This window comes from Chinchilla lanigera, unplaced genomic scaffold (genome assembly GCF_000276665.1).
Source record: "Chinchilla lanigera isolate Chin_1 unplaced genomic scaffold, ChiLan1.0 scaffold00045, whole genome shotgun sequence".
NCBI classification, from domain to species: domain Eukaryota; kingdom Metazoa; phylum Chordata; class Mammalia; order Rodentia; family Chinchillidae; genus Chinchilla; species Chinchilla lanigera.
Genome location: NW_004955446.1, coordinates 4,233,059 through 4,260,489, shown reverse-complemented (window position 1 = coordinate 4,260,489; position 27,431 = coordinate 4,233,059). Strand labels below are relative to the sequence as shown.

At 34.7% G+C, this 27,431-nt stretch overlaps 1 protein-coding gene across 1 annotated transcript in view; it reads right to left on the bottom strand.

The window, feature by feature from the left end:
- Positions 1–27,431, bottom strand: part of Srek1ip1 (SREK1-interacting protein 1) — a 36,773-nt gene that overhangs the window by 6,842 nt on the left and 2,500 nt on the right. Inside the window, exons 2-4 of the mRNA XM_005392633.2 lie at positions 19,540–19,587; positions 11,762–11,905; positions 271–343 (exon numbers count right to left, since the gene is read on the bottom strand). Coding sequence (XP_005392690.1) covers positions 271–343; positions 11,762–11,905; positions 19,540–19,587 — 265 coding nt within the window. The remainder of the gene's footprint in view (positions 1–270; positions 344–11,761; positions 11,906–19,539; positions 19,588–27,431) is intronic.

The window sequence follows — 27,431 nt, the reverse complement described above, 5'->3', positions numbered from 1 at the left end:
ATACAAATAAACAGAATGTATAAAAGAAGCAAAAGAAGAAGGGATGTTGTACCTTGATTTATCATATTAAAAAATAAAAGACTTTATTTTTGATCACCAAATTACTGTATTTTTGAAGGACTTTGCTATCTTACTGAAACAACAACATCTAACTTCCAGTAAGAACATAATTAACATTAAACTAAATGAACTATATATGAAAACATCTTAGAATCCTTCCTGTACTCACAATCCTACTTTATTTTTAATAACATGCTATTTAAAAAATACCTTTTCCTTTTCTTTTTCAGTTTGATTTTCTCTTTACTTTTTTCTTTTTTCTTCTCCTCTTCTTCATTTATTCCTATGGGGAAAGGGAATAAAGCAAAAAATATAATCACACACTCTATACAATAATGGCATGTACCTCATTAAAAAAAAATTTAGTTGTTGGTTCGATAGATGAAGACAACAAAAATGGGACTAGATGATGAAGCCAAATGACAGGAGCCTCAAGCATGCATCGTGTTTTCACAGCTGGCAAAGATAATATACTAATGGTCTCCGCAACACATAAAGATGTGAGTTACTAGAAAAAATCAGAAATACTCTACGTAGAACACACACACACAGAGGTCAGTGGTAGAACTGTATGAGCCCTGAGTTCAATCACCAGGCACTCCTCCTTCCTGCCACACACACATAAAATCAAATGACAGTGCACATACGGAGATGCATAAATTGCAAAGCTAAGTATTATAGGCTATCTCTAGATTTTGTCAGTTATTGCCAGTAGCTTTTTAAGAACTGGTTAACACTTGCTGCTGCCAGGTCTCTCTCTAGGATGAGAGAAGCACTAAAACAATACTACGATGGAATGCTGGGAGAGATACTATGATATTTTTAAGTAGAATGAACAAAATGATTTTTTGAAGCTCGTCTATCCTAATTACATCAAGATCAAGACAGAGTTTAGGATAAAATTAACAAAACTTCAGGGGCCTGTGGAAATAACAAAGGATCTAATATTTGTATCACTGGAGTATCTTGGAAGGACAGGAGGAAAAGTGGGGCTGAAGAAGTATCTTATAATGGCAAAAATTTCTCAAATTCAGCAAGAGGCATAAACCTACATATTCAAGAAACTGAGTGAACCCTAACAGGGTAAATTTAAAGAAATTCACATCAAGATAGATCATAAATGAACTTTTCAAAATAAGTGACAAAGAGAAAAATCTTGAAAAGAGAAAAAATGGCAAATTAAGTGTAGGGATACCTTCTCAAGCCATATCAAATTATGTCAACCTGGACTGCTCTTCCTAGTGAAAATAACCTTCAGGAATAAAGAAGAAATCAACACATTCTCAGATAAAAGTATATTAAAGAATTTGTCAACAGCAGGCATTCTTTAAAAGAAGAGGTAAAAGATGTTCCCTAAAGGACGAAAATGACGATAAAAGAAGCAACATTACAACACTGACAAGGAAGAAATAACACAATAAGAATATTGGTAAACGTAATAGGTTTCCCTTCTTTCCTTGACTTTCTAAGTTACGTTTGATGATAGAAGCATAAATTATAATAATTTTCTGATGTGGTTCTAAATGTATGTGTAAGAAATAGGACCATAATACTGTAAAATAGGAGAGGGTAAAGTGATATAAAGAGAGGTAAAATTTCTCCATTTCATGGGTACCATAGCAAACTAGTAGACTGTGACAAAATAACCCAGAGCATTAACAAACATATATAAAATATCATAGAGAAATTTAAAAACACTCTAGTGGATACATTCAAAGACATTACAGAAAATACAAAATGGAATGCTACAAAATGTTCAGTAACCCATAGGAGGGCAGAAAAAGAAAAACGGGGACTAACAAAGAGAAGAGCCTTGAGACCATAATATTAAGGGAAGGAAAGCAGAAACACAAGCTTAAATATTGCATGGTTTCTCTTATATGAGAAACCCAATATAAAATGAAGTGTAAAATAAAAGACAGACAATAGGAAAAAAAAGAGAGGAAAAAAATTATGGTAATCCAGCACGAACAATATAGCTAAAAGTGTACCTTGATTCAGTATAATTGTCTTATGTGTTTTGTATGTTTTTTGGCTCATTAGTCTGGCGTTTAATCTGTATGTATGATAATTCCTATCAACAAGGATAGGAAGATAAGTCAGTAATACCATCAGCCAATAGAATCTGGTAGATACTTCAAAAATACACTCAACATCAGTAAAACATACTTTTTTTGGTCAATGCCTACAAATTATGACTTGGGCCATGAAAGAAAACTCAACAAATTTAACTGAAATTATACAGATCATGTTTCTGGTCACAGTGAAATCTGATGAGAAATGTAAAAGGTAAGTCTCCAAACACTTGGAAGCTAAACAGCACACTTATATGTAATCTACTGTGCAAAGAAAAAGTGTAAAGAAAAATTTTTTAAAGGGCAATGATTAAAAATGGAAATACAACATATCAAAATCTATATAATAGCAGTGCTGATAAGAAAATTTATAGCACTAAATGCTTACACAAGAGGAAAGGTCTCAAACTAATAATCTGATTCCATCACAAGAACCTAGAAAAAGATGAAAAACTCAAAGCACGTAGAAGAAAGGAAGCAATAAAGAACAGAAATTAACAAAAGTGAAAATGGAAAAACAGAGACAAATCAATGATGCAAAGATCTGGACCACTAGAACTGAAAAACTCTAGAAAGACAAACAAAGAAAAATGGAAGATGCCAGCTACTAATATTAACATGAAATGAGTATTTCACTACAGACTCGTCAGATAGCAAAAGGCTAAGTGAATACTATGAAAAACCCTACAAACATTCATTTGACACACAATATAGATTACTTTCTTAAAAAATAAAAATTGCCACAACTTACTTTATATGAAAGAAAATAAGTAATTCTATAACTACTAATGAAAGTGAATTTTAAAAATTTCCAAAAAAATTATGAGGTCCAGATATTTCTCTAGAAAATTTCATCAACCATTTACTGAAGAATCAACACTGGTTTTATACACTCTCATTCAAAAAATAACTACTACTAAGAAGCAAGTTTACTTAGGAAGTTTAAAACATAGTGTAAAACCTTAACAATTTACCTGAAGCACTGCAGCATGATTACCCAGTAAGCATGTTCAAATAGACACACACACACACACACACACACACACACACACACACACACGCACAGTGAGGCAACAAAAACTTAAGACTATTGCTATCCATCAATTTAATCTTGCTGTGTTCACAGCACAAGTGATATAACTAAGCCTGCATAGGTCCTAGGTTGTTACAGTGTAATTAGCAGTAATGTGTTTTTCCTATCCATTTAAATCCTGCCCTCACATTTTCTTTTCTTTTCTTTTTTTTGGTCTTTTTGAGACAGGGCCTGTTTGCAGTTCAGGCTGGCCTTGAGCTCCCTTTGTAGCCCAGGCTGGTCTCGAACTCCAACAATCCTCCTGCCTTGGGCTCCCAAGTGTTGGGATTACAGGCATGTGCCACCACGCCTGGCTTACATTTTCTAATTTGCATCAGTAATTGATTATATTTGTCATTTAAAGTACTTCGCGTTTGTTTTAAGTCAACATTTAAGAATAGAACAGGCTTACAGCATTGGAAAATGCTACAGTGACATTCAGACCCAAAAACTTTTAGGAAAGTCCATAATCCTGTTAAGAAATTGAAGCACCTTGAACAAACAAAAGGCTGAGAAAAATCAAACACACATGTAAGAAGAGTAAATCCAATTTGCCTGCAAGTGTTACTTGCAAGCTGGTTTGTCTCAGATACAAAAATATTGCTTTAGCCTAAGATTTCTCCAGGATGGGGGAAGAAGTCTCCTGGCCCTTTGGTATATTCCATGAAGGATCACTTTCTGTCTTGTCTCAAACCAAGCACTGAAAGACCAGAAGGCTGACATCAGAAACAGGAACGAAAGAGAAGGCAAAGGCATCTTTTTACAGCTGGTGCTACTCCACAAGACTGGAAAAAGGCATTGTTTATTTAGAAGTCTAGACACAATGGCACCATTAAAAGAACATGAAAGAGCACGAAAACATGACACAATCAAAGGAAGAAAATAAATGTCTGATAGCTGACCCTAGAAAAATTGATATTTATGAATTGCCTGACAAAGAATTCAACTTAATTTTCTGGAAGCTCAGGGAATTAAAATTGACAGGGATTGATGAATCAAGCAAACATATATAAACAAAGTGAAAATATCAATACAGAAGTAGGAACAACAAAAAAGAACAAAACAGAAATACTGGAGCTAAAGAACAAAGTAACTAAAAAATTCACTAGAAGGGGTTTAATCAAGCAAATGAAGTAAGCAGCAAACTTAGAGACAGGTCATTTGAAATGATCCAGTAAGAGGAGTAAAAAAGATGAAGAATGGAAAGTAGTAGAGAAAGCTTAAGGGGATATGGGATCCATGAAGCAGAACAGTAATATGCAATATGGGAGTTCCAAAGGAGAAAGAGAAAGTAGTAGAAATAGTATTTTAAAAAATAATGGATTAAATCTTCCTAAATCTAGGAAAGAAAACAGATACTCAGACTTACAAAGCAAAAATAGCAAAAAAGATTAAATTTACATTTTCATTGAGCTGATCATAACTGAAGTGTAAAAAATTAACATAATTTTTAAAGTGGTAAGAGAAAAGTAACTCACCACATAAAGGTGGTCTCCAGAACACTGTATGGAGTTTTCAGCAAAAATCTTGACGAAGAGAAGAGTAGGATAATATATTCTAAGTGTTAAAACAAAACAGCCAACCAAGATTATTATACCCAGCAAAGCTGTCCTTCAGAAATGGAGAGATAAAGAATCTCCAGATAAACAAGAGCTGAGGAAGTTCATTACCACTAGATCTGCCTTAAAGAACTGCTAGTTCTTCGAGTTACAATAAAAAGATGATAAACAACAACATGAATGCACCTGGATGTATAAAACTTGGTGGTTAAGGTATGTATATAGAAAACACAGAATACTATAGCAGTGTATAAACCACTTTCAACTCTACTGTAAAAGTCAAAATGCAAAAGTGTAAAACTAACTATAAGAACAATAATTAATAGAAACAGCGTAAAAGATGTAAATTGTGATAAGAATAACAATGTGTGCAAGAGGAGAAGTATGACTTTTTGTGAGTGAAACTATCAAATGTTATAAGATGATTTATGTAGGCCCTATGATAATCATAAAAACAAATGCATAATATAAAAAGAGAAAGAAATCTACCTTAGTCACCTTTCACCTTGACTTAGCCACCTTAGTCAAGTATTTTGAACCAGTGAGGTTGAAACCTCAAGGAAGAGAGGTTTATTTTGACTCATGGTTACAGTCCCTACTGGGATGTTTCAAGGCAAAAATGGCACAGAAGGGCCTGGTCAGAGGGAAAACTGTTCCCATCATGATGGCCAAGAAACAGAGAAAAGAGAGGAGGTGGGGAGGGAGATATAGCCTTCCGGGTCATGTCCCCAGTGATCACCTTTTCTGACCAGGGCCTAACTCCTAATAGCAAGCCAGCTATGATCCCATCAGCAAGTTAATCCACTGATGAGTGTACCTGCCTCCATGATGATCCAATCTCCTTCCAAATACATGAGGCTTTTAGAGGGTGCCTCAGATCTAAATCAAAAGAGAATAAAAGTATACTATCACCGAAAGTATCAATTACAAAGAAAGAAAAAAAATAACAAAAGAGCTACAAAACAGATGAAATAATGAACAAAATGTCAGTGGTAAATGTCTTAGTCATTTTCTCATTACTGAAGATACAGTACCCAGCTCCCACAACTTCAAGGAAGAGGTTTACTTTGGCTTATGTTTTTAGTCCACAGTTAGCCAGCTCAAGGGCGGGAAGGGATAGTGGAAGGGCCTGCTGAAGAAAAGCTCTGACCTTATGGCAGCTAGGAAGCAGAGAGTGGGGGAAGGAACCAAGGTCATCTTTCTAGGTCACCCCTTACTGTCCCACCTCTTCTGATCAGGTCCTACCCTTAACATTACATTTAGCTATAGCCCCTTCATGATCCAATCACCTTTTACAATGCCTACCTGTTAGCCTGGGAGGCTTTAGGGGGATATCTAGATACAAATCACAACAGTAAGTCTTTTCCTATCAATAATTTCTTTAAATTTAAGTGAACAAAATGTCTCAATCAAAAGACAGAATGGCCAAATGAACAAAAAAACAAGATCCAACCACATGCTGTTTAAAAGAGAATTTTATTAGCCTTTAGGACACATAGTATGAAAATGGAGAAATTGAAAAACATGCTAACAGATGGTAACCAAAACAGAACATGGGTGACCATATTTATATAAAAAAATAGCCCTAAGGCTAAAACCTGTCACCTTTAATGATACAGGACCCAATAAAACTGGAACCTGAAAGAGTAAATAAAAATGAAAGGTACAATAGATATCGTGAAAGGGAAAGAAACTGCTCAATAGGAAAGAACAACTGGGATGGGGAAAGGAGAAAAGAAAAAGAGGAAGGAAAATATATATACACACACACACAACATAGCTAAGATAACTGTATTACTAATTTCTATTGGCTTACTGAAAGAAATAGTTAATGTTTAATTGTTTGATCAATCTTGCATACCTTTATCTGGTAATTTGAGCAACTTCTTTGAAGATAACAATTAGTAATACAACTACTATTGTTGATTTCCTATCTTATTTTGAAATTCTGTATCATTTTCTTACTTTTTGTGTTGTTTTGTTTTTGTTATTTTGTTTTTGTTCTTTTCTCTTTAAAATAAAAGAAATGTAAAAAAATTATAAATATACATGCATACTAAATCAGAGCATCTAAATACAAAAAGCAATTATTAGTAGAACTAAAGGGAGAAATAGCAATACAGTAATAGTAAAGGACTTCAATGTCCTACTCTCCACAATGGATAGACAGATAGATCTTCCACAGAGAAAATCAGTGAGATAGACTGAGGAGGGGTGTGTCTGAGTGATAGAGCACACGATTGGCATGCACTGGCCCTGGGTTTGATCCACAGCACCAACCAAAGGTATGGGCAGAAAATCAATAAGAAAATGGTAGACTTGAATAATATTATAGGCCTAAGAGATACATACCGAATATTCAACTCAAAAATAGAAAACATATTTTTCTCAAGAACATATAACATTTTCCCAGAATAGGTCATATCTTAGACAAGAAAATTCAAAAAACTGAAATCATATGGAATGTTCTTTCTAATCACAGTGGTATGAAACTGGAAATCAGTATCACGATGAAAATGGAAAATTCACTAATATGTGAAAATCAAACAGACTCCTGGCCTATAAAAATAGGTCAAAGACAAAAGTAAAAAACCAAACTAAAACAAAACAAACTTTAAAAAAAAATGAAAAAACAACATGCCACAATGGGATTCAGGAAAAGCAGTATTACAGAGATATACAGTGACAACTGAATACTCTAAAAAAGAAGAATGATCTCTAGTTGGGCATAGTACATGCCTGTAATTTCAGTTATGTGAGAAGTTAAGGCAGGAGAATCACAAGTTAGAGCCCAGCTGGAGCAACTTAGTGAGAACTTGTCCTCTCCCCTAAAAGTCTCACAACTAAACTTTATATATTGAGAAATTAAAAAAAGGACAAAGTAAGTTCAAAGTTAGCAGAAGACAGGAAATAAAAAATTAGGATAGATATTTACAACAGATAGAGAATTACAACAGAAAAGATCAAAAGAAATGAATGTTTTTCAAAAGCTAAACAAAATTGACAGATCTTTAGGTAGATTAAGAAAAAAAAGAAAAAACAAAGAATGAAAGAGTTTATGTTACAGAAATACCAAGAGTCATGGCATTTATATGCCAATAAAGTGAATAACCTGGAGAAAAATGCATACATTTCTATAAACATACAACCTACTATGACTGATTTAAGAAGAGGGAACATTTCAAAACTCATTTTCCCAGGCCAGCATTACCCTGATACCAAGCCAGACAAAATTATACACCAGTATACCTGATGAATGTATATGCCACAATTTTCAAAAAATTATAATAAACTGAATTCAACAAGACATTTTAAAGGATCATACACTATGATCAAGAGGGATTTATGCCTTGGACACAAGGATGTTTGAATTTATCCAAATCATAAATGTAATATATCATATTAACAGAATGAAGGACACAAATCATTATCTCAATAGATGCAGAAAAACATTTACCAAAATCCACTACCCCTTCATGATGAAAAACATTTCACAAATTAGTGATAGAAGGAATGTACAGTGATAAAGGGCATATATAAGAGGCACACTGGGCACACAGCTAATATTATATCACTGGTAAAATTTGAAGTTTGCTCAAAAACAGAAACAAGAGAAAGTTATTCTCTCTTGTCACTTTTATTTAACATGGTACTGAAAGTACCAGCCAGAACAATTAAATAAGAAAAAGAAATAAAGGCCTCTAAATTGGAAAAGAAAAAGAAAAAGTGTCTCTGATTATAGACGATACAATCTTATATATCAAAAACTGATAACTCAGAAAAAACTCATAAATGAATTCAGCAGATATCTAGGGGTACCAAATCAAGGTACAAAAATAAGTCATATTTCTCTGGATGACCAATGAATTATCCAAAGGGGAATTAAGGAAACAATTCCTTCTGGGATAGCATCAAAACCAAAAACACCCCAAAAACTTAGGAATAAATTTAACTAATGAGGTGAAAGACTTCTACTGTGAAACTATAAAATACAGATGAAAAATTAAAGCAAACACACAAAAATGAGATATTTTGTGTTCATGTACTGGAAAAAGTAATCTTTTTAAAAGGCTCATCCTACCCAAAGCAATCTATAGATTCAAGACAGTATTCTGGAAATCTCCTTTTTATTTCTCCTATTTTCCATATTTCATGTCTCTTTCTCTTGGTCGACTTCTTTACTATAAACCTTATTTTATCATTAGTCATTCGAGAAATGCAAATTAAAACAACACTAAGATTCCACCTTACCCCAGTAAGAATGGCTAGCATTAAGAAATCAACCAATAACAAATGCTGGCGAGGCTGTGGAGAAATAGGAACCCTTCTCCACTGCTGGTGGGAATGCAGACTGGTGAAACCACTGTGGAAATCAGTTTGGAGATTCCTCCAAAAACTAGGTTTAGAGGTCCCATTCAACCCAGCTATCCCCCTGCTGGGTATTTTCCCAGAAGACCTAAAAACATCATATCACAGTGATATATGTGCACCTATGTTCATAGCAGCACAATTTGTAATTGCTAAAATGTGGAAGCAACCCAAATGTCCATCCACCGAGGATTGGATAAGAAAATTATGGTACTTTTATATAATGGAATATTACTCAGCTGTAAAGAAAGATAAACTCGAGGCCTTTATATTTAAATGGTCACAACTAGAAACCATACTCATAAGTGAAATAAATCAAACATACATGTGCAAGCACCACATTGTGTCACTAGTGTAAAACTTGAAAGAGTTAATTTAAACTCGGAGGTATGATAGACACTGTGAAATGATAGGAAACCGCTGAAGAGTAAAGGGCTTCTGGGATGTGGGGAAAAGAGAAGGGAACGAAGGAGAAATTTTGTATGTATGTATATACAGGATAGATAACATGGTTGTTCTTCTGCCTTCTATTTCTATGCTGAAAGAAACTGTCAAAGAGTCTTTGGTTGACCAGTATTGCATGTTTATATCTGTTTTCATGAGAAGCCACTTTGAAGATATCAATATGTAATACAACCACCATTGTTAATTCCCTACCACTTTGTTTGTAACTCTGTATTGTCTGTATTGTGCTTGTGATATGTTGTAAAATGTTGTATGTCTGTTAATGTTTCCCTCCTTTTATCTTTAAAATAAAAAATTTAAAAAAAAAAAAAACCTTATTTTATACATGTTGTGTATTTAATTCCATAGGTTTTCCAAGATAGAATATGTAAGAAGTACATTGTCCTTGAAGCTTTGGAATATGTGAAAATGTATTTATTTTACTTTCATACCCAGTTAATGATTTGGTTGGGAATAATCATCCTAATTTGAATATTATTTTCTTTGAAAAAAATTTGAAGGCATTATCTACATCTATTACCTTCTAGCTCTGCTTCAGAGAAATCTAAAACTATTCTGACTCCTGATCCTTCATTGATGGCCTGTTTAATTCCATGACAGTGCAGGTGTATTTTTATCACTGTACGAGGTATTTGGTACTTGTAAAACACTGTCAATCTGAAAACTGATTCTTCTTCTGGAACTCAGTTCAGTGAAGTACTTCCTTGACTGCTACTTCAATTTTACTTTCTTCCCTTCACCCTCTGTTTTTTGTTCTTAGATTTCAAATTTTATTTTCCAATTCTACCTCAACTTTTTTCTGTCATGTTAAATTTCCAAATGTTCTTTTTTTGGAGTCATTTTTATAGTACCATACTCATGATTCCTGAGTGATTTTCACTGTATTTTCTTCAACATACAAAGTCTATATCCTTCAAGTGGATTGTGCGTGCAGTGTGTGTGTTTGCTTTGGTATATGTATTGTCATAGGCCAAATAATGACATTCTGCTCAATGACAGACTGCATGTATGATACTTTATACCATATAGCCTAGGTGTGCCATAGGACAGACTATCTAGGTCTATGTTAAGTCTAAATCCCACGTGTTTGCCGAATGACAAAATTGCCTAAAGACCCATTTCTCAAATGTGTCACTTTTGTTAATGATGCATGCCCATCTTTCACATGAGACTATTTTCTTAAAATCTGTTGATCATGACTGCCTAAAAGCTGACTAGAAGTTCCAAGCAAATGTTACCTGAAACATTGGACTTCTCTGGTAATCTGGCTAGAACATGTTGTTGAGGAATTTCTGCTGTCAGATTCTTAAGGTCTCTCTTAAATTGGTCAGAGAAGAATCTGCTAATCTTCTGCTTGAGTGAGAAATGCCTAGGACCCAAATAGATGAAGAGGACCGGAAAGCTGTCAGCAGTCTGTACCTGACACTTAGCTTATTCCTTGTTTTCAGCTGTGCATGCTGTGTTCTAAAGACCTTTTTTAAAATCCTGTTTAGAAAATAAAACTTTCAGTAGTCAACTGGAGTGATGAAGGAAGCCATTTGGTTTCAGGGAGTAGGAAAAGGAAATTGAGGATCTAAGTCTTTGAGTCTAATCTTCCTGCTGTTAGCCTTACACTCAACCCCACTTAGAGAGATAATCATGAATACTGATTATCACATAGTTAGGGGGTTTCAGAGTGCATATTAGATTACTTTTTAGCATTCCACACTGTTAAAGCATGGAGCTTTGCCTAAGCTTCATGGTTATTTATATACTAAAAATAATTTGTACAGCTTGATACCAGCTAAGACCTCTGAGAGGTTAACAGACTTACTGAAAGTTATATAATAGAAAAATGATCAAATGGGACTAGAAACCAAGTCTTAAATCAGATTCTAAAAACCATGTGACATTTCCTAGTGTAAAGGGAAAAAAAAAACAAAAAAGTAAAATATGGCCTGTGGAGTCAGAAAGAGACTTCCTTCCTGTCTGTATCTCTGATCAGTGTTTATTCTTAGGCAAATTGCTTATAATGCAAAAGCCCATTTTCTAACTTATGCAGTAATCCTTACATAAAATAGAAAGGCTACCTTAATGATAAGTATGATATACAAGCATGATATAACACAGTAAAACATTTAAGAAACATTTTTAAAGAATGGAAGAAGAAAAGTATTGCTTACTTTTTTCCTGTAATGCCTGCAATTTATTTAGTTCTTCATTCTCTTCATCACTGTCTTCACTGCTTGTACTGCTGACATCCAAAACTATATCCCGTTTGGGATCTACTCGGAGAAAATTGCGGCATTCAAAAGTCAGATGACCAGCTAAGTAAAACAGAGACATAATAATAAAGCTATAGATATAATGTACATTTTTTACTTTGTTATTTCATGGTAAGCAACACATTATATTTTCAATAATATAGAAAACCTTTAACTCTTTTTCAGCTGGTGATATTTTGGTTATTTTCTCTGAATACAATACAAGAAAATGTTTTCTTTCTTCATTGGAATTTCTAATTCAACAGGCATTTTAGGGGTTATTTTTTATAGGTTTTAAATATGGAATTACTATCTTTTTCCTTTCTAAAAATACACTATCTAAAAGTAGATAAACCAAGTACAAAAAAAATTATACTTGATATTTTATTTTATTCCCTTCCCATACCTTTTCCTTCTCAGATTATTTTATTCAAGCAGTTACACAGCTTCCATCTAATTAAAACTGCTATACTAATATATGGGCATTCATATACCGGACATGCTTTCCTAAAGGATATGTAAAACTTTAAGTTGATTTCACTTTCCTAAAGATTGTCCCTGTAAGAAACCTATAGTAGTTGCCTACTTATTGCACATAACTTTCTTTTAACAAAAATCTAATATTAAAAACATGAGTGTAAGTATATATAATCAGTACCTACATACCTATATCACCCACACGTCATCATACTCACTTAATTATTTTAAAGAAAATACACATGTATACTTATGTCCATATCCAAAGTCATAGAACTTATACTGCCTTCTGAAACTGTGTCAATTCCATTCTGTTTTTTGTCTCCTAAAGTCACTATACTGACATTGGTGTCTCTCATTCCCACACAAAATGTTGTATTATTATATATTTAAAAAAATAAGTGCAGTTACACCTATCATTCTGTAACTTGTTTTTGTCATTCAATGTTTTGACTTATCTATGTTGACATAAGTAGGTGTAATTTTTTCATTTTACCTAATGAATAAAGTTCCACTGTGTAAAAAATATATTCATATTCATTTATTTAACCGACTTTTTTTTTGGTACCGGGAATTGAACTCAGGACCTTGCGCTTGCCAGCTAGGTGCTGCGCCACTGAGCTAAATCCCCAGTGCTATTTAACTTACTATTGACAGAAACTTAGGACTTACGATATTTTGCTAATTTTTTTTGTGTGTACACATCAGATTTTCTCTAGGATGTTAGCTTTTCAAGTTTCTTGATCATGACCGACCTAGTTGAACAGAGTGAGGTCAGGGGGCCTGCCCTCACGGACTGTATCTGCTCCCTGCTCCTCTTGGGTTCTCTCTGTCTCTGCTTCCTGACTGCCATGAGGTGAACGGTGGTCTCAAATCTCCTCACTACATCTGACACCAAATGTATGAGCTTTTTTCATACCCACAACCAATTCTCCAACTCTATGGATACTACCTGGAAATCCTACAATTATATTCATTTCTGATACCTGGAGTTGACACAGACCCCACCGGTTAAGGGTGCAGTCCCATAGAATTCCCCTATTTCATGTGCCACCCATATTTCTGACTGGTCAGCTATAGTCAAGGTGTTCCCACAATCTTGTCCCCAAGTTTGGTAATTTGCTAAAATAACTCACAAAACATGAGGAAAATAGCTTATTACTATTAACAGTTTGTTATAATGTGAAGTTTATAGTTTAACAATTTGTTACAATTAAACAGTATGTTACAATGTAAAGAACTCTGAAACAGCCAAATGGAAGAGACGCCTTGAGCAAAAATGGGTGGGGCGGTGTTCATACTCTCTGGGTGTGCCATGCTCTTAGCACCTCAGTGTGTTCACTAACCCAGGCATTCTCAAACCTGGTCGTTCATGGGTTTTGTTTGGCTTTGTGGTACTGAGGCCTGAACTCAGGGCCTTCACAGTGAGCTATAAACACAGTCATTTCTCATTCTGAGATAAAGTCTTGCTAAGGTACCCAGCATGGCCTTGATCTCGTGACCCTCTTACCTTAGCCTTCTGAGCCGCTAGAATTAACGGTATGTGCCACACACCAAACTAGTTTGGGGGTTTAAATGGTGGTTCCATTACATAGCATAATTGAAAGAATGGCTGACCATCAGTGACTGAAGTCAATCTCCAGCCCCTTGTCCCTCTCCTATACCCAGAAGTCTGGAGGCAGAGCTGAAAGTTCTAACCTGATAATCACATGGTTGGTTCCTTTGGCACCTAGCACCCACCTTGAAGCTAACTAGAGGTTCACTAGGAGTCATCTTACTACTATAAACTCAGGTTTGGTTGAAAGGGGTTTGCTATGAATAACAAAAGACTCTTATTAACCCTAACACTCAGGAAATTCAAAGGGTTTTAGAAATTATGTGGAATCAGGGACAATTATTAAATACATATTTTTATTATCATAGATGGAATTTTTTAAAAATAGAAGATAACAGATGTTGGTGAGGATGTGGAGAAATTGGAGTAAATTTTTAGTATATTTTACATTATAGTGAGAATGAGCTACTGCAGAAAACAGTTCTTCAAAAAACTAATAGATGACCAACAATTCCACTCTTAGGTATATAACTAAAAGAACTGAAAACAGGAATTCAAGTAGTTGCTCTACATCAGTGTTCACTGCAATATTATTCATAACAGTAAAAGGTAGAAACAACCAAATATCCATCAAGAGCTGAATGGATAAACAAAATATAGTGTATCCATCTAATTAAATATTATTCAACTACAAAAAATGTTACAACACATGCCACAACCTGGATGAGCCTTAAAAATGTTATGCTAAGTCAGACACAAAAGGAGATCAGCATATGTTATGGTTTATATCCAGATGTCCCCACAAAGCTTCATGTGCTCATAAGTAAGGCTTCTGAAAGGTGACTTGATTACAGTTGGGGGCAGTACAGTTGATTTCCTCCTAGGAAATGGGGTTTGGTCAGAGATACAGTTACTGGTGAACTGACTTGGAGGGGCGTATTTCCCTCCCTGCTTCTCCCTTTTTTCTCTGCTTCCTAGATACTAAGTGATATGAGCAGCTTTCCCCTGTGCCACACCTTTCCACAATGCCACCAACTATGCAAGGACTGAAACTTCTAAACTGTGAGCCAAAATAAATGTCTCCTCCTTTAATTTGTTGGTGTGGGTACTGAGCCCCCACAAGGAGAAAGTAACTAAGGCATTGACCTAGCTGATCATTAACTTTCTCTCCCAGTCCTTTTACCATAGCTTCTGAAACATTCAATCCTGGTAGACAAACTGTCCCACCTACTGGCAGAATGCTTCCTCCTAAGAATTATTTAAGAGAAATCTGGCTCTTCCAGGATGATATTTCTCTATGGTTAATGACCTTTTACCTTGGTACTACTACCTGCATCTTCCAGGCTTCTCAACACTGTTTTCCAATTGCAGTCCGTGACTCTCCACTCAGCCGCCCCCGCAGTGGAGCGGCCTCATTCACTGATATCTTTGAACCTTTTTACCGAATCCCTGACATAAGCTTGGATGGACAGCCGAGATTGTTGGATGGTTCTTCTGTGATGTTCTGGATTCCACAGCCATGCTATCATCCCCTGCCACTCCTGCATCTGCAATTTTTAGCCCAATATTTCTATCTTTTAACACTGTAGCTTTCTCACACCTTACCACCAGGCCTCTCACTAAAGAGACAATCTGTCTCTTAATTTAGAAATCAAACTTATATTACCAGGCAATATCTCTTCTATTTTGACTCTACACCTAACAATATCTATACCTATTAGTTTTCCTCAAGCTCGAGAGGGATCCTTGTCATTTCTCTTAGAGAAACATGCTTAATCTTCTCCTGTGTCTGGTATTTATAATTATGTCTTTCAGTGTCCTCTCCATCTATATAAATATCTTATAGCTTAAAAATAAAGTCATACATTGACCCCACATTCTATTGTAAGTATTACTAAATACGTTTCCTACCATTCTCATGTAAATTTCTTTAAAATGGAGACTATATTGACTTTTTCTACTTTACCCTGCTTATTAGGTCAGAATCTACAGTTTGTTTCAAGACTTATAATTCTACTGACACTGAACTTACTTAGAAAAGCATCCTACTTACCAAACCCAATAAACATTTTTCAGCTCATTTCTTACAAACTGTATCTGACACTTTCCCTTCCATTTTGAAAATCTTTGCTTCTGTGGCTTATATGATGCTGCACATTTAAGCTTTTCCTGAATAGATCTTTGAGTCACTTTTCCCTCAGCTCACTGCAGTTGATATTTTACTTATCAAGGGTCTGCTGCTGATTATTCTAAAATTTGTTCAATTAAATATCATTTAGAGCAATAAAATAATATAGAAAAATGATGGTTTTTATGTAACAAAAGCAATACTTATGGAAAGACTTGATTTCAATGAACTATTTTTATAAAGCAGTTGTCAAATTAGGCATTGACAAGAAAACTATACAGATAGGGCACAACTCTAAATCAATGAGAAAAGGGTATTTTCTCAAAGAGGGTGTCATTGGCATTTTGGGCCCAAAAATTCTCCCCTAGTACAGGACACGCTCAGCATGTTGTAAGGTGCTTATAATCACTGAGCTCCACACGCTAAGTGTGACAGTGCTCCACCCTCATGCTCCCACCCCTCATGACTGTCAAACAAAAACTACCTCCACAGATTTCTGCTGTAGAAGTAGCGGCAGAATTCTGCACTCAGGTTTCTTCATAAGTAGCTAAATTTGTCTCTGAAGAAACAAGTTATAAAAAGTAGAAAATGTATTTGAATATGGGTCGGGTACACACACAGACATACACAGACACAGACACACAGACACACAGACACACACACACCAGGTAGCACCAATAAGCAGACCCACAGGCAAAGAAAAGGTAAGGACTCCGTGTCAATAGTTAGCATTTGGAAGTTAAATAAAATCTTGAAGGTATTTAAGTATCTAATTTCTTGCTGCTGGGATCAAAAGTTCAACCACTGAGTATACAGTACTGAACTTTTTAATCAGATTTTTCTGAGAACTATCATAATTACCTGAGACAATCTATAGAAAAAGTGTTCTTGTAGTTCTTAAGTATTTTTGTAAGTTGCCAACTTCAGAAAAATTCTAATAAACTCTCTATAGACATAATCCTTTTCTATAAATTTCTTTTATGAAGTATGTTGTGGAGGAAATTCTGTTGTGAAAAAGAGAGATCTGTGTTACTAGATCTGTGTTACTTAATAATACATTTATCTTTAACATGAAACTTTTTATAATATACACAGTATTAAAATATATAGACAAAGCCAGACATGGTGGCACTCACTGTAATCCCAGCACTTGGGAGGCTGAGGCAGAAGGATCACAGTGAGTTCAAGGCCAGCTTGCACTACATAGTGAGACCCTGTGTCAAAAAAACCAAAAAACCAAACAAAACAAACGCCAGACAATAAAATGTTTTTCAATCAAGCATTAAAATTCTTGAACATGTACAATTTATAGCACTACTTGCATAACGAAAGAGAGACAATACTCTTGTAATTAACTGAAGATTACCCATATTTTGGGGCATTAAAACCATTTTAAATGGTCATATCTGCCTTTCTCTTCTCTCAATACAAATAATACGAAGATTCTAGCCCCTTTATAAAAGATAAACTAATTCTTAAAAGTAGTTTCTATCACAAAGACATGTAAATGGAGAAGACCTTCATCTCTAACCACTATAGAGAAGTAACTTTTTTTTAAAAGAGGAAAAAAATAAAAATGTTAATAAAACAGAGTTTCAAAACAGGCTAGTAGGAGAGTAATACTAATTAATACATTTTGTATTTATTACATAGAGTTTCAAAACAGGCTAGTAGGACAGTAATACTAATTAATACATTTTGTATTGATTTCTTGACGATAGCCATTCTTTCTGGGGTGAGAGACAATCTCAGTGTTGTTTTAATTTGTATCTCTCAAATGACCAGTGATGTTGAACACTTTTTCATGTATTTACTTGTTGTTTATATTTCTTCATCTGAGAAGTTTGTATTCATCTCAGATGCCCATTTTGGATTGGGTCTTTGAATTCTGGAGGCCTGATTTTTTTCATTCCTTTATATGTTCTAGATACAAGTTCTTCATCTGAGGGACAACCAGCTATAATTTCATTTCCACTTTGTGGGTTGTCTTTCCACTCTGCTGATGATTTCTTTTGATGTGCAAAAGCTTTTTAATAAGGTGAGACCCCATTTGTTGATCTTTGTTGTATTTCCCATGTGGTCTGGGTTTTGTTCATAAAGTCTCTGCCTACTCCTATGTCTTTAAGATTTCTACCTATTTTCTCTTCCAATAGATTTAGTGTTTCTGTTTTAACATGAGATCTTTGATCCGTTTTGACTTTAGTGCATGGGTCTAGTTTTAGTTTTCAGCATGTGGAAAGCCAGTTTTTCCAGCACTGTTTATTACACAGATTATCTCTTTTCCAGGGAACTTGTTTGGCTCCTTTGTCAGAGATAAGGTGGCTATGTGTGTTTGTAGTTGTGTCTGCATCTTCTAATCTGTTCCACTGATCCTCAGGTCTGTTTTTTAGCTATTGCCATGTTGATTTTATCACAGTAGCTTTGTAGTAAAATTTCAGGGCAGGGATTGTGATGCCCCAACTTGTCTTTGTTACTCAGAATTACTTTTGCTATTCTATGTCCCTTCTGTTTCCATATGACTTTTAGGAATGTTTTCTCTAATTCTGTGAGGTATGCTAATGGTACCACGATTGGAATTGCATTAAATCTGTGTAATAGTTTGGGGAATAGGGCCATTTTAACTATGTTGGTTTTCCCTATCCATGAGCAAGGGATATCTTTCCATTTTCTGATATCCTCCCTGATTATAGTACTTTTTCAGAGTACTATAATTTTCAATGTATAGAGCTTTTACTTCCCTTGTTACACTGATTCCTAAATATTTCATTTTTTGGATGCTATTATAAAGGCTGTGATTTCCCTAATTTCTCTCTCCTGTTGTTGCATACAGGAATACTACTGATTTTTCAGTGTTGACTTTGTATCCAACTATGCAACTGAATTTGGTTATAAAATTTACAAGTATTTTGGTGGAGCATTTGGGGTTTTTTGCAAATAATGTCATTTGCAAATAATGATAACTTTTCTGTTCCTGTCCTTCTTCCTTTTATTTCTTTCTCTTGTCTACTTGCTCTGGCTAGTGTTTCCACAATTATACTCACTAGGAGTGGTGATAGTAGACATCTTTGTCTTTTTCTTTTTGTAGGTATCAGGTATTATGTCTTAGTGACAAAGTAACTAATACAAACTCTTATACAAAGGGATAAGTAAATTCAAGAAACAAAAAAAAATCTTCAAAAATACTTTTGAACACCTTGACCTCTTCATTTAGTATCCAGGAAAACAAGAAATAAAACACACACACACACTTTCTCCATGCACAGTTAAATATAATTTCTCCAAACTCTTATTTCCTACTACTATTTCTACTTTGTGATATCTATGCTAGTCATCAGATACATTATCTGTGACTGGGTTTACCTAAAAGAAAATGAAATATTTCATGCTTATGAGAATTTCTGAATCAGCTGCATATTGTAGCTTAGGCCTAAATGACTACACATAGGACCTCTAAGAACAGGATTATAAGGCAATTTCTCAAAAGGCAGTGTTTCCAGTAAGAGCAATGTATAGAATGTTGCTTTTTTGCATACTTACGGTAGCCACATTTTTTACAGCCTGCTCTGACATTGTCCTTGTTGCAACCTGAAATATAATTGGATAACATTTTAGGAAATATATATTTATAAAAATATAACTTCAGCGTATGCAAAAACTAAGAAAATTTTTTTCAACTTTTTACTTTATTGGTACCTTTTAGATATATACATAATGATCACATTCATCAGAGAATTTGTACCTTGTTTCTTGTTTCCCATTCTCTCCCCTCCCTTCAACCACTCTTCCTCTCCTTATTTACTAAAGCTTTATTTCCATCTTTTCCTTCTATTCTTTTTTTCTTGTCCCTTCTTTCCTTTCCCCTTCCCCTCTTTGTTCCCCTCCCCATTTGAACACTTTAAGAAAATTTCTTGAAAAGAAAAAACAAAAATTATCTACAACTTACTTTAGTAACACTACTCAGTTATTATGACTTAAAATTTAATTTACTCAAAGCTAATTTACTAAAATTATTTGACATTTACTTCACATTTTTTTTTGGTAATTCAGTAGAAATGATGCATTACAGTGAAGAACTTAAACATTTCAGGATTTCTACAACACTGAGGAAGAAATTTCAGGGTAAAACTTGAATGTTTTTTTGCCTTCCACAGAAGGAAGACAATTCTTTGTGTTTTGTTTTTTTTCCGGTACTAGGAATCAAACTCACGACCTTGCGCTTCCCAGGCAGGCCCTGTGCTACTGAGCTAAATCCCCAGCCCTGACAATTCTTTCTTAAAGGAACTGACAGAATTCCAGAATGTTCACTGTAATTGCTACATACTGTAAGAAAAATCCAAATTCAACACTAAATTTTGATGAGAAAATAAATTTTCTGTGTATTCTAATAAGTCTTTACAAATATTTACAGTAGCATGTGTATTCCACAGTATGTAGGTAATTAGGAAAAAATATCAGAGATGAAATAAAACTGATTTTTCTATCTTACATTACCATTTAGTCATTTTTAAGCATATAACTAATAGCACTAACTACACTGACAGTGCTGTACCATTGTCCATTTCTAAGAGATTTTCCTCAACCCAAACACTAACTGTACCCACTAAGTAAATGCATATTCCCTCGTCTTTCTAGCCCCTGGTAACTTGTCTCTAAGAATATGCCCCAGATATGGAGAAATAATACAAAGTTTGTCCTCTTGAGTATGGCTTATTGTTCCTAGTAAAATATTTTCAAGTATCAACTACATTATGACATGAATCAAAACTGCATTTCTTTTTATGAATAAATGATATCCCATTGTATGTGTACACAGATAAAAGTAAACTTTTAACTTCCAATAGTAGTCTCAATCAACCAATGAAAGCCCCATTACAATAATATTCCATTTCCTTAATGGACATCCAACTCCTGAACCCTTCAAATGGAAATATCATCTGTAATAATACATTAAAACACATGTAGTACAAATATGAAATGCTAATTTTAAATGACAAATAATTTAAAGCCAATTTTCAATGATAAGTTAAAATATTATTTCTTAGTCCTAAATTTTCTCTTAAATATACTTGAGTTGTTCTAGCAAACATACTTCTCCTATAATGCTTGTTTTAAAAATGCAAATATGGTCTTAATGTAACTGACATTAGAGAACAATGGAGTATGTGACTTTCATCCAAGAAAACGGCAGAAAATTGGATCCAGCTGATATGAGTTACCCAGACATATACAAAACATACAGGCACATTTTCAAAACACCTCCAGCAACCTCAGTTCACCTTAGTATCCACATCTGGTGTTACAACCTTACATCAGCTTCACATCAACACTCCCCTCCTACCCTTTCATAATAACTCAAGCTGCAGGTCTTTTGAAGTCTACTTCTAAACACACTTCAGGTCTTTTTAAAGGTCAAGTGCCATATTTACTATAGTATCTGTGTATTTTTTTAACCAATAAATGTGTAAAAGTGGGCTATTGCTTTTAATTTCTAGGTTCCTATTTATTAAATGCATCAAAGATGAATTTGCTGAGGACTGCAGCCCATCCTGGTTTCGTCCACAAATTCTGTGATTTTTATTGCTAGGGTAAGAATGCATATGCCACTGTGAAATAAAATTGGATTATATTATGAAAATAACTACACATTTGAAGAAAAATAAAGCTCAGAGACTTTGGGTCAATGCTGTCTGTTTCCGTAGAAACTACAGATGCTGAATAAAGCTGCTAAATGCACTAGTACCATTCCTCTAACAGACTAAAAATGTAATGGACAGATGTAAAATAATCTCATCTCAACATGTATTAGAATTGAACCCACTAATGACAAAAAGCACAGCTAAAGTTCATCACTCAAGTATTTAATGTTTTCAGAATGAACAAAAAATGAAACTGTTTCCGGGCAGGTTATCTTCTTTAACAAAGTTGAGACCTGTACATGAAAAGGAAATAAAAATTAAGAATTCCAAATACAATAACTTCCTATCAACTAGCTTTTGGTGAAATTAAGATTTCAATTTCATTTGTCTTCAATTTTCATGACTGCCTGGCCAATGGATAGCTTCTATCTATGACTCAGAATCCAAGAGAGATAACACCATGGATCTGAAACAGGTAACATAATGAAATGGGGGCAAAGCATTTTGCTTTTGGGATCCAGTTTCCAGAGGCACCGATGTAACTTATAGCAGCAGTTCTGACCAAGTCTAGGTTCATGCAGGATCTTGGGTATGAGTTCTCTTGACTTGTTCTACTTTCTTCTTTTGTTGTTGTTTTTCTTCCAGTACTAGGAATCGAACTCACAACCTTGCGCTTGCCAGGCAGGTGCTTTGCCGCTGAGCTAAATCCCCAGCCCCTACTTGTTCTATTTTCTGAACATTCTTGTAATCCTTGCTTAGGTTGAGTAAATTCCCTAGTATCTTCCCTTCTTGCCTAAATTAACCAGTACTTTTCTGTGGTTTGGGACAAGAACACTAACTAATACAAGTGTACTCAAAAATCTATGACAAACTGAATAGCAAGGCTATACTATGAGGTTCATAGTCTGCTAGAGTATTCATTTCCCCAATTTAGGCTCTTATATGGATTACTATGGCTGATGTCCAGATGTCCCCCAAAGCTAATGCAGTCATAAGTGGGCTTTTTCAGAGTGGCTGGATCTTGAGTGTGTGATTTTGGGATTATGGGTGTGAGATTACTATATCAGTCCACTGACTGGTACAGCACTCACCCAAAGGCCAGTAGCCTAGATAGAATATAAAAGGGGCAGAAAGAAGCTGCTAAGGTCACTCGGACTTGTTCTTCACTACTTTGTTGCTTTGCTACCTTCTGCCCACCATGAACTGTTTCTCCTCTCTGATGCCCCTCTGCCATGCCAACCTGCCCCATAACCAGCCAATTATGGACTGAAACATCTACAAACTATGAGCCAAAATAAACCTTTCCTCCTTTGAGTGTTGGGTATTTTGTCCCACAACAATAAAGTAACTAAGACATGGTTCTTTCTTCTATCCATTATGAAGTTCAGTAAAGTTGTTCAGAGTAAAATGTCTGTGCCCCTGAAAGTTTTTCTTTCTAATCATTACCTTCAGTCTAAATGCCTTTCAAGAAAAACATTAAGTTTGACCATAGGGGAAAAAAAAACCTGAACGGCAAATCCACCAAAAACAAACTCAAAAGGCACTTGAATACCTATGAAAAAATATTTGCAATTCACAAGATCAACAAAACACAATTATTTCTACTGGGTAAAACCCATGAAATCACTAAGATCAATAGCTAGTAGGAGAAAAAAATGGGCAAAAGATCTGAACAAAAAAGTTCACAGACAAGCAAACAGAAATGACAGAAACATATGGAAAGATGCTCAGTTTTATTTACAGTAATTGAATTGCACATTAAAAACTATACCGGGATTCCATTTTCACTTATCAGAGTAGCAAAGATTAGAAAGGTTAAAGACAGTGTTGGGGAGGCGTACTCCTCCAACAGTGCTGGTAGGAATGTAAAGTAGTACGGTACCATAGCTGAAAACGCAAGCTGTTATAACCTGTTGAAACTAAATGTACACACTGCTTTAATTCAGCAATTCCACATCTGGAAATTAATCCAACTTACTTACATAAATGTATACTAACTTATGTACAAAGTTACTCATGACAGCATTGTTTGTAATCATAAAATAGTGTAAATAATTTAAATATCAATATGGCACTGACAAAATAAATTATGGTACAAAAGTATAAGGATGTTTTTTAATGATCTGTGGCGATCTTTAAGATACATGATAAAAAGTGAAGTGCAAGATGTACAAAAGTACTTAGGATACACTGTCATTTGTATAACAGAAAGGAAATTTATTTTAATTTCAATTATCCTTTTTTATTCCTTTCTTTTAAGGTTTATCATATGTTCTCTGGCACATAATGTACATATATGTCAAAATTCTTCAAACTCTACATTTTTTGGTGTGCATTTTTTAAACACATGTAAAGTAGCACAGAAGGATTACAAAGAAAAAAGGAATGGTAGGGCAAAAGAGGCAAAGAGAAGGATCACAGAAAATCAAAAAGAAGAGACAAAGAGGAATTTAAAAAACTGAAAGAAGGGCAAGGAGAGTCTCTGAGAATTGTCTCAGGTTGCAATTGTCCCTGTAGGAATCTCATCATATTTGACCTAAATTCAGTTCTTTGGAATTTTACATCATCTATGCTTTCAAAGTCAATAATTTAATGACTAGGAATTTTAACAGAGATGCTAAGAACTTAATATTATATTTTAATTATGGCCTATTTTGGATTTTGAAGATAATTGCCGAAGTTTTCTCTAGATTAAAGTATTTTCTATAATCATTTAAATTTAAAAGTAAGCAGCCTATGTAACTAAATTTTCTTTGTAGAAATTAGAAATTGCAGTCATCTCAGTCACAAGACACATGCTTTTCACTTTTAATTTGATTAAATTCAATTAGGATGGACTAGATTCCTTTTGTTTCATAACAAGTTTTACATATGGTTATTCCATTATGGTTTTAATTAACTTAATTTGGGGATCGTTACACAGAAGAACATCAATTTCTTGAGTTTTTAAACTTTAAACTGTGGCCAGACCTTATACCATATAGGTGCTAATGTTTGTATAATACGTATATATCCTATCGATGTTGAAGGCAAAGTAAAATTCCAAGTATCTGAAATTTCCTATGATTTATAATAATTTATAGGTATACTTCTTTCTTTGGAATCCCAAATATTGTACAAAGGCAAAGTAGGAAGAACAGAAGAAATTAGATTTTTTTGTGTATTTAAAAAATAGGCTACATAAATTCCTTGATGCAAATATTTTGAAAAAGCAGATGTTTTAACATTTAGTTACAATTGTCTTCATAATCATTTGACCCTCAAAAGTGAGACAAAAGTAAAACCATCAAAGAGCTGTTTAAACTATTGCTATGGAAGAGTTAACAGTTGAGTAAATGCATAAGACTCCGTCTTCTGCTTGCCTCACAAAATTATCTATGAAGGAAAAAACTACAGGTATTATCTGTTTAAAATAAGAAAAGGGTTTAATTTGTTATTTAATGAAGCAGAATCAAGATCACTTTTCTACTATCTAGATAAGTCTGTTCAATATTACATTTTGCTCAGCAGCAATTCTAATGATCATTCCTATATATATTTATCTCTTTTAGGCATAACTCTGCACTGCATGTTAGAAAAACCATAAAAATGAATAAAATCAAATACCTCAGTGAACGTATTACGGAAGGAGTAGTAAAGGAAGCTATGCTACACTAGATCATTTAGGACAATGCACCAAAGTGGTCAACACATAAAAGAATGTGCCACATGTCATAAAAGACACGTGGTTCTGTTAATAAGCATGAAAAAGAGCCAGGAAAGACTTTCAGCTAAAATCCAGGCATGGTGGATTTTGCAGACGCCTATAAGCCCAACCCTGGGGAGGTAGAGGCAGAAGGATTGCCATGAGTTAGAGGCCAGTGTGGGCTGCAGAGATGCTGTCGCAAAAAAACAAAATCAAAACAAAACAACCACTTTCAGTTAAAACATTGGGAAAGACAGCATGGATAATGAAGGAGAAACAGTATTAACACAGGCACACAGGAGGGAAAATATGTGAAATGTCAGAGAATTGTTGGTTAGTTCACACTTTTGCTAAATACGAGAATGCATGGGAAGGAACAGAAAGAGTAAGTGATTCAGTCATGCTCAGGAGTGCAGCCTGTGTTTCACTCCTGCAGAGATGGAGGGCTTTGGCTTTAAAACATCTAGAAATTTAAAAATTCAACCTCTTCATCATGGACACAAGAAAACTGAACCTCAGCAAGGTTAAGTGAAGAGAATTACAGAATTCACAGATATGAGTTTAAGACTAAATTCCTGTCTCCCAAGAAAGACAGGATCAGACAGATGATTTAGGAAAATTATTTCAGCAGCAGTGGGTAGCATGAACTAGGGAGAAAAAAAATAACCTATAGTTTAGGAGTGAAAAGCAATGGGATATAGTGTAATTTAGAATTTTTCTACTACTGAGATGCAACAGTAATGTGTATATGAGTGTTAATCACTTTTATATGCCAAACTGGAATGATCTGACAAGTCCCTAACTTGACTGTATAAACGTCACTGAAGAAAAAACCAACAAAAGAATTATGCCAACCACATAACTGCTACTTGTGCCAAGCCAACTCTTCATAGAGAATAGAGGGTTACTGACATGATTTCAACAAATGAGCTAATTTCAAAACTGAGTGGAAAAGCAATTTTCCAAAGAAAGCATACTTCACTGCAAACTGCACTCAAATGTCATTTCTCTAATAACTAAGATTCTAAGATTTTTCTAAAAGTCTACAAAATTTCATTGTTACCTACATAATGCTTTAAGCTAACATACAATGCTATGGAAAAAGCTGAGGTATGTGATCATAAAAGAGACAAGGCTGGTTTTTATGTGAGGTTTATAGAAAAAGCCTCATTACTTTAGAATCATACCTTGTAATAATCACTAGGAGAACTACCCTAAGAAATGCCAGGCTGAATCCATTATACCTAAAATAAAGGAGCCTAACATAATACTTGTCTTCCTTGATGATCACCTCAAAAGACTTCAATGGCGCCTATTTTCCTTAACACACTGTCTGGATCGATCATCCAAGAAATTATCTTAACATTTTCCATACCTGTATTCGCCAACCGTGCTTACATTGTACTTTTGTATGGCACCCATCACATCTATTATCTATCTCTACTTTCAATAGGTTTAACCAGTTTATTTGTATCCTGCCATCTAGCTTAATGGCACAATTTAAGATTATTATACTTTGAGGAATTATTTTGAATTGAAAGAAGGTTAATATATCTATAACACTTGTCTAAGTTTAAGGGAATTTCAAATAGGACATTTAAAAATCACCTTTGTGGTTTTTAAGCGGCACATTTTCTTTACCTAGCCTACAAAGTTTTATGAGAGCATAGTAATGCCACTGTGTCCTTAGAGTGCCCATACCACACAGTTGCTCAAAAACCTTGCTCAAAAGCTGAGCCTGGTGGCACATATCAGTAATCCGGTACTTTGGGAGACTGACACAGGATTCCAAGTTCCAGTCCTACCAGGGAAACTTAGTGAGACCTTGTCTCAAAACGAAAAAAGAGCGGGGGATACAGCTCAGTGTGAAAGTCCTAGGTTCAACCCCAATACTGGAAAAAAAAGAAGTTTGTTTCAGTGATGAAAGAATCAGTGACACTGAGTAAACTTGAGTGATCCCTTGGCCTCAATCTCCTGAGTGCTGGGACTATTGTATGGGTCCATTTTGGATGCAGGCCGTATGATGCTGACTAGCAGCTTATCAGGACGCCAAGGCAATCTACTGTGCCGGCTTGTCTTGTCTTTCTCTGCTGGCCCTTAGAGGTTGC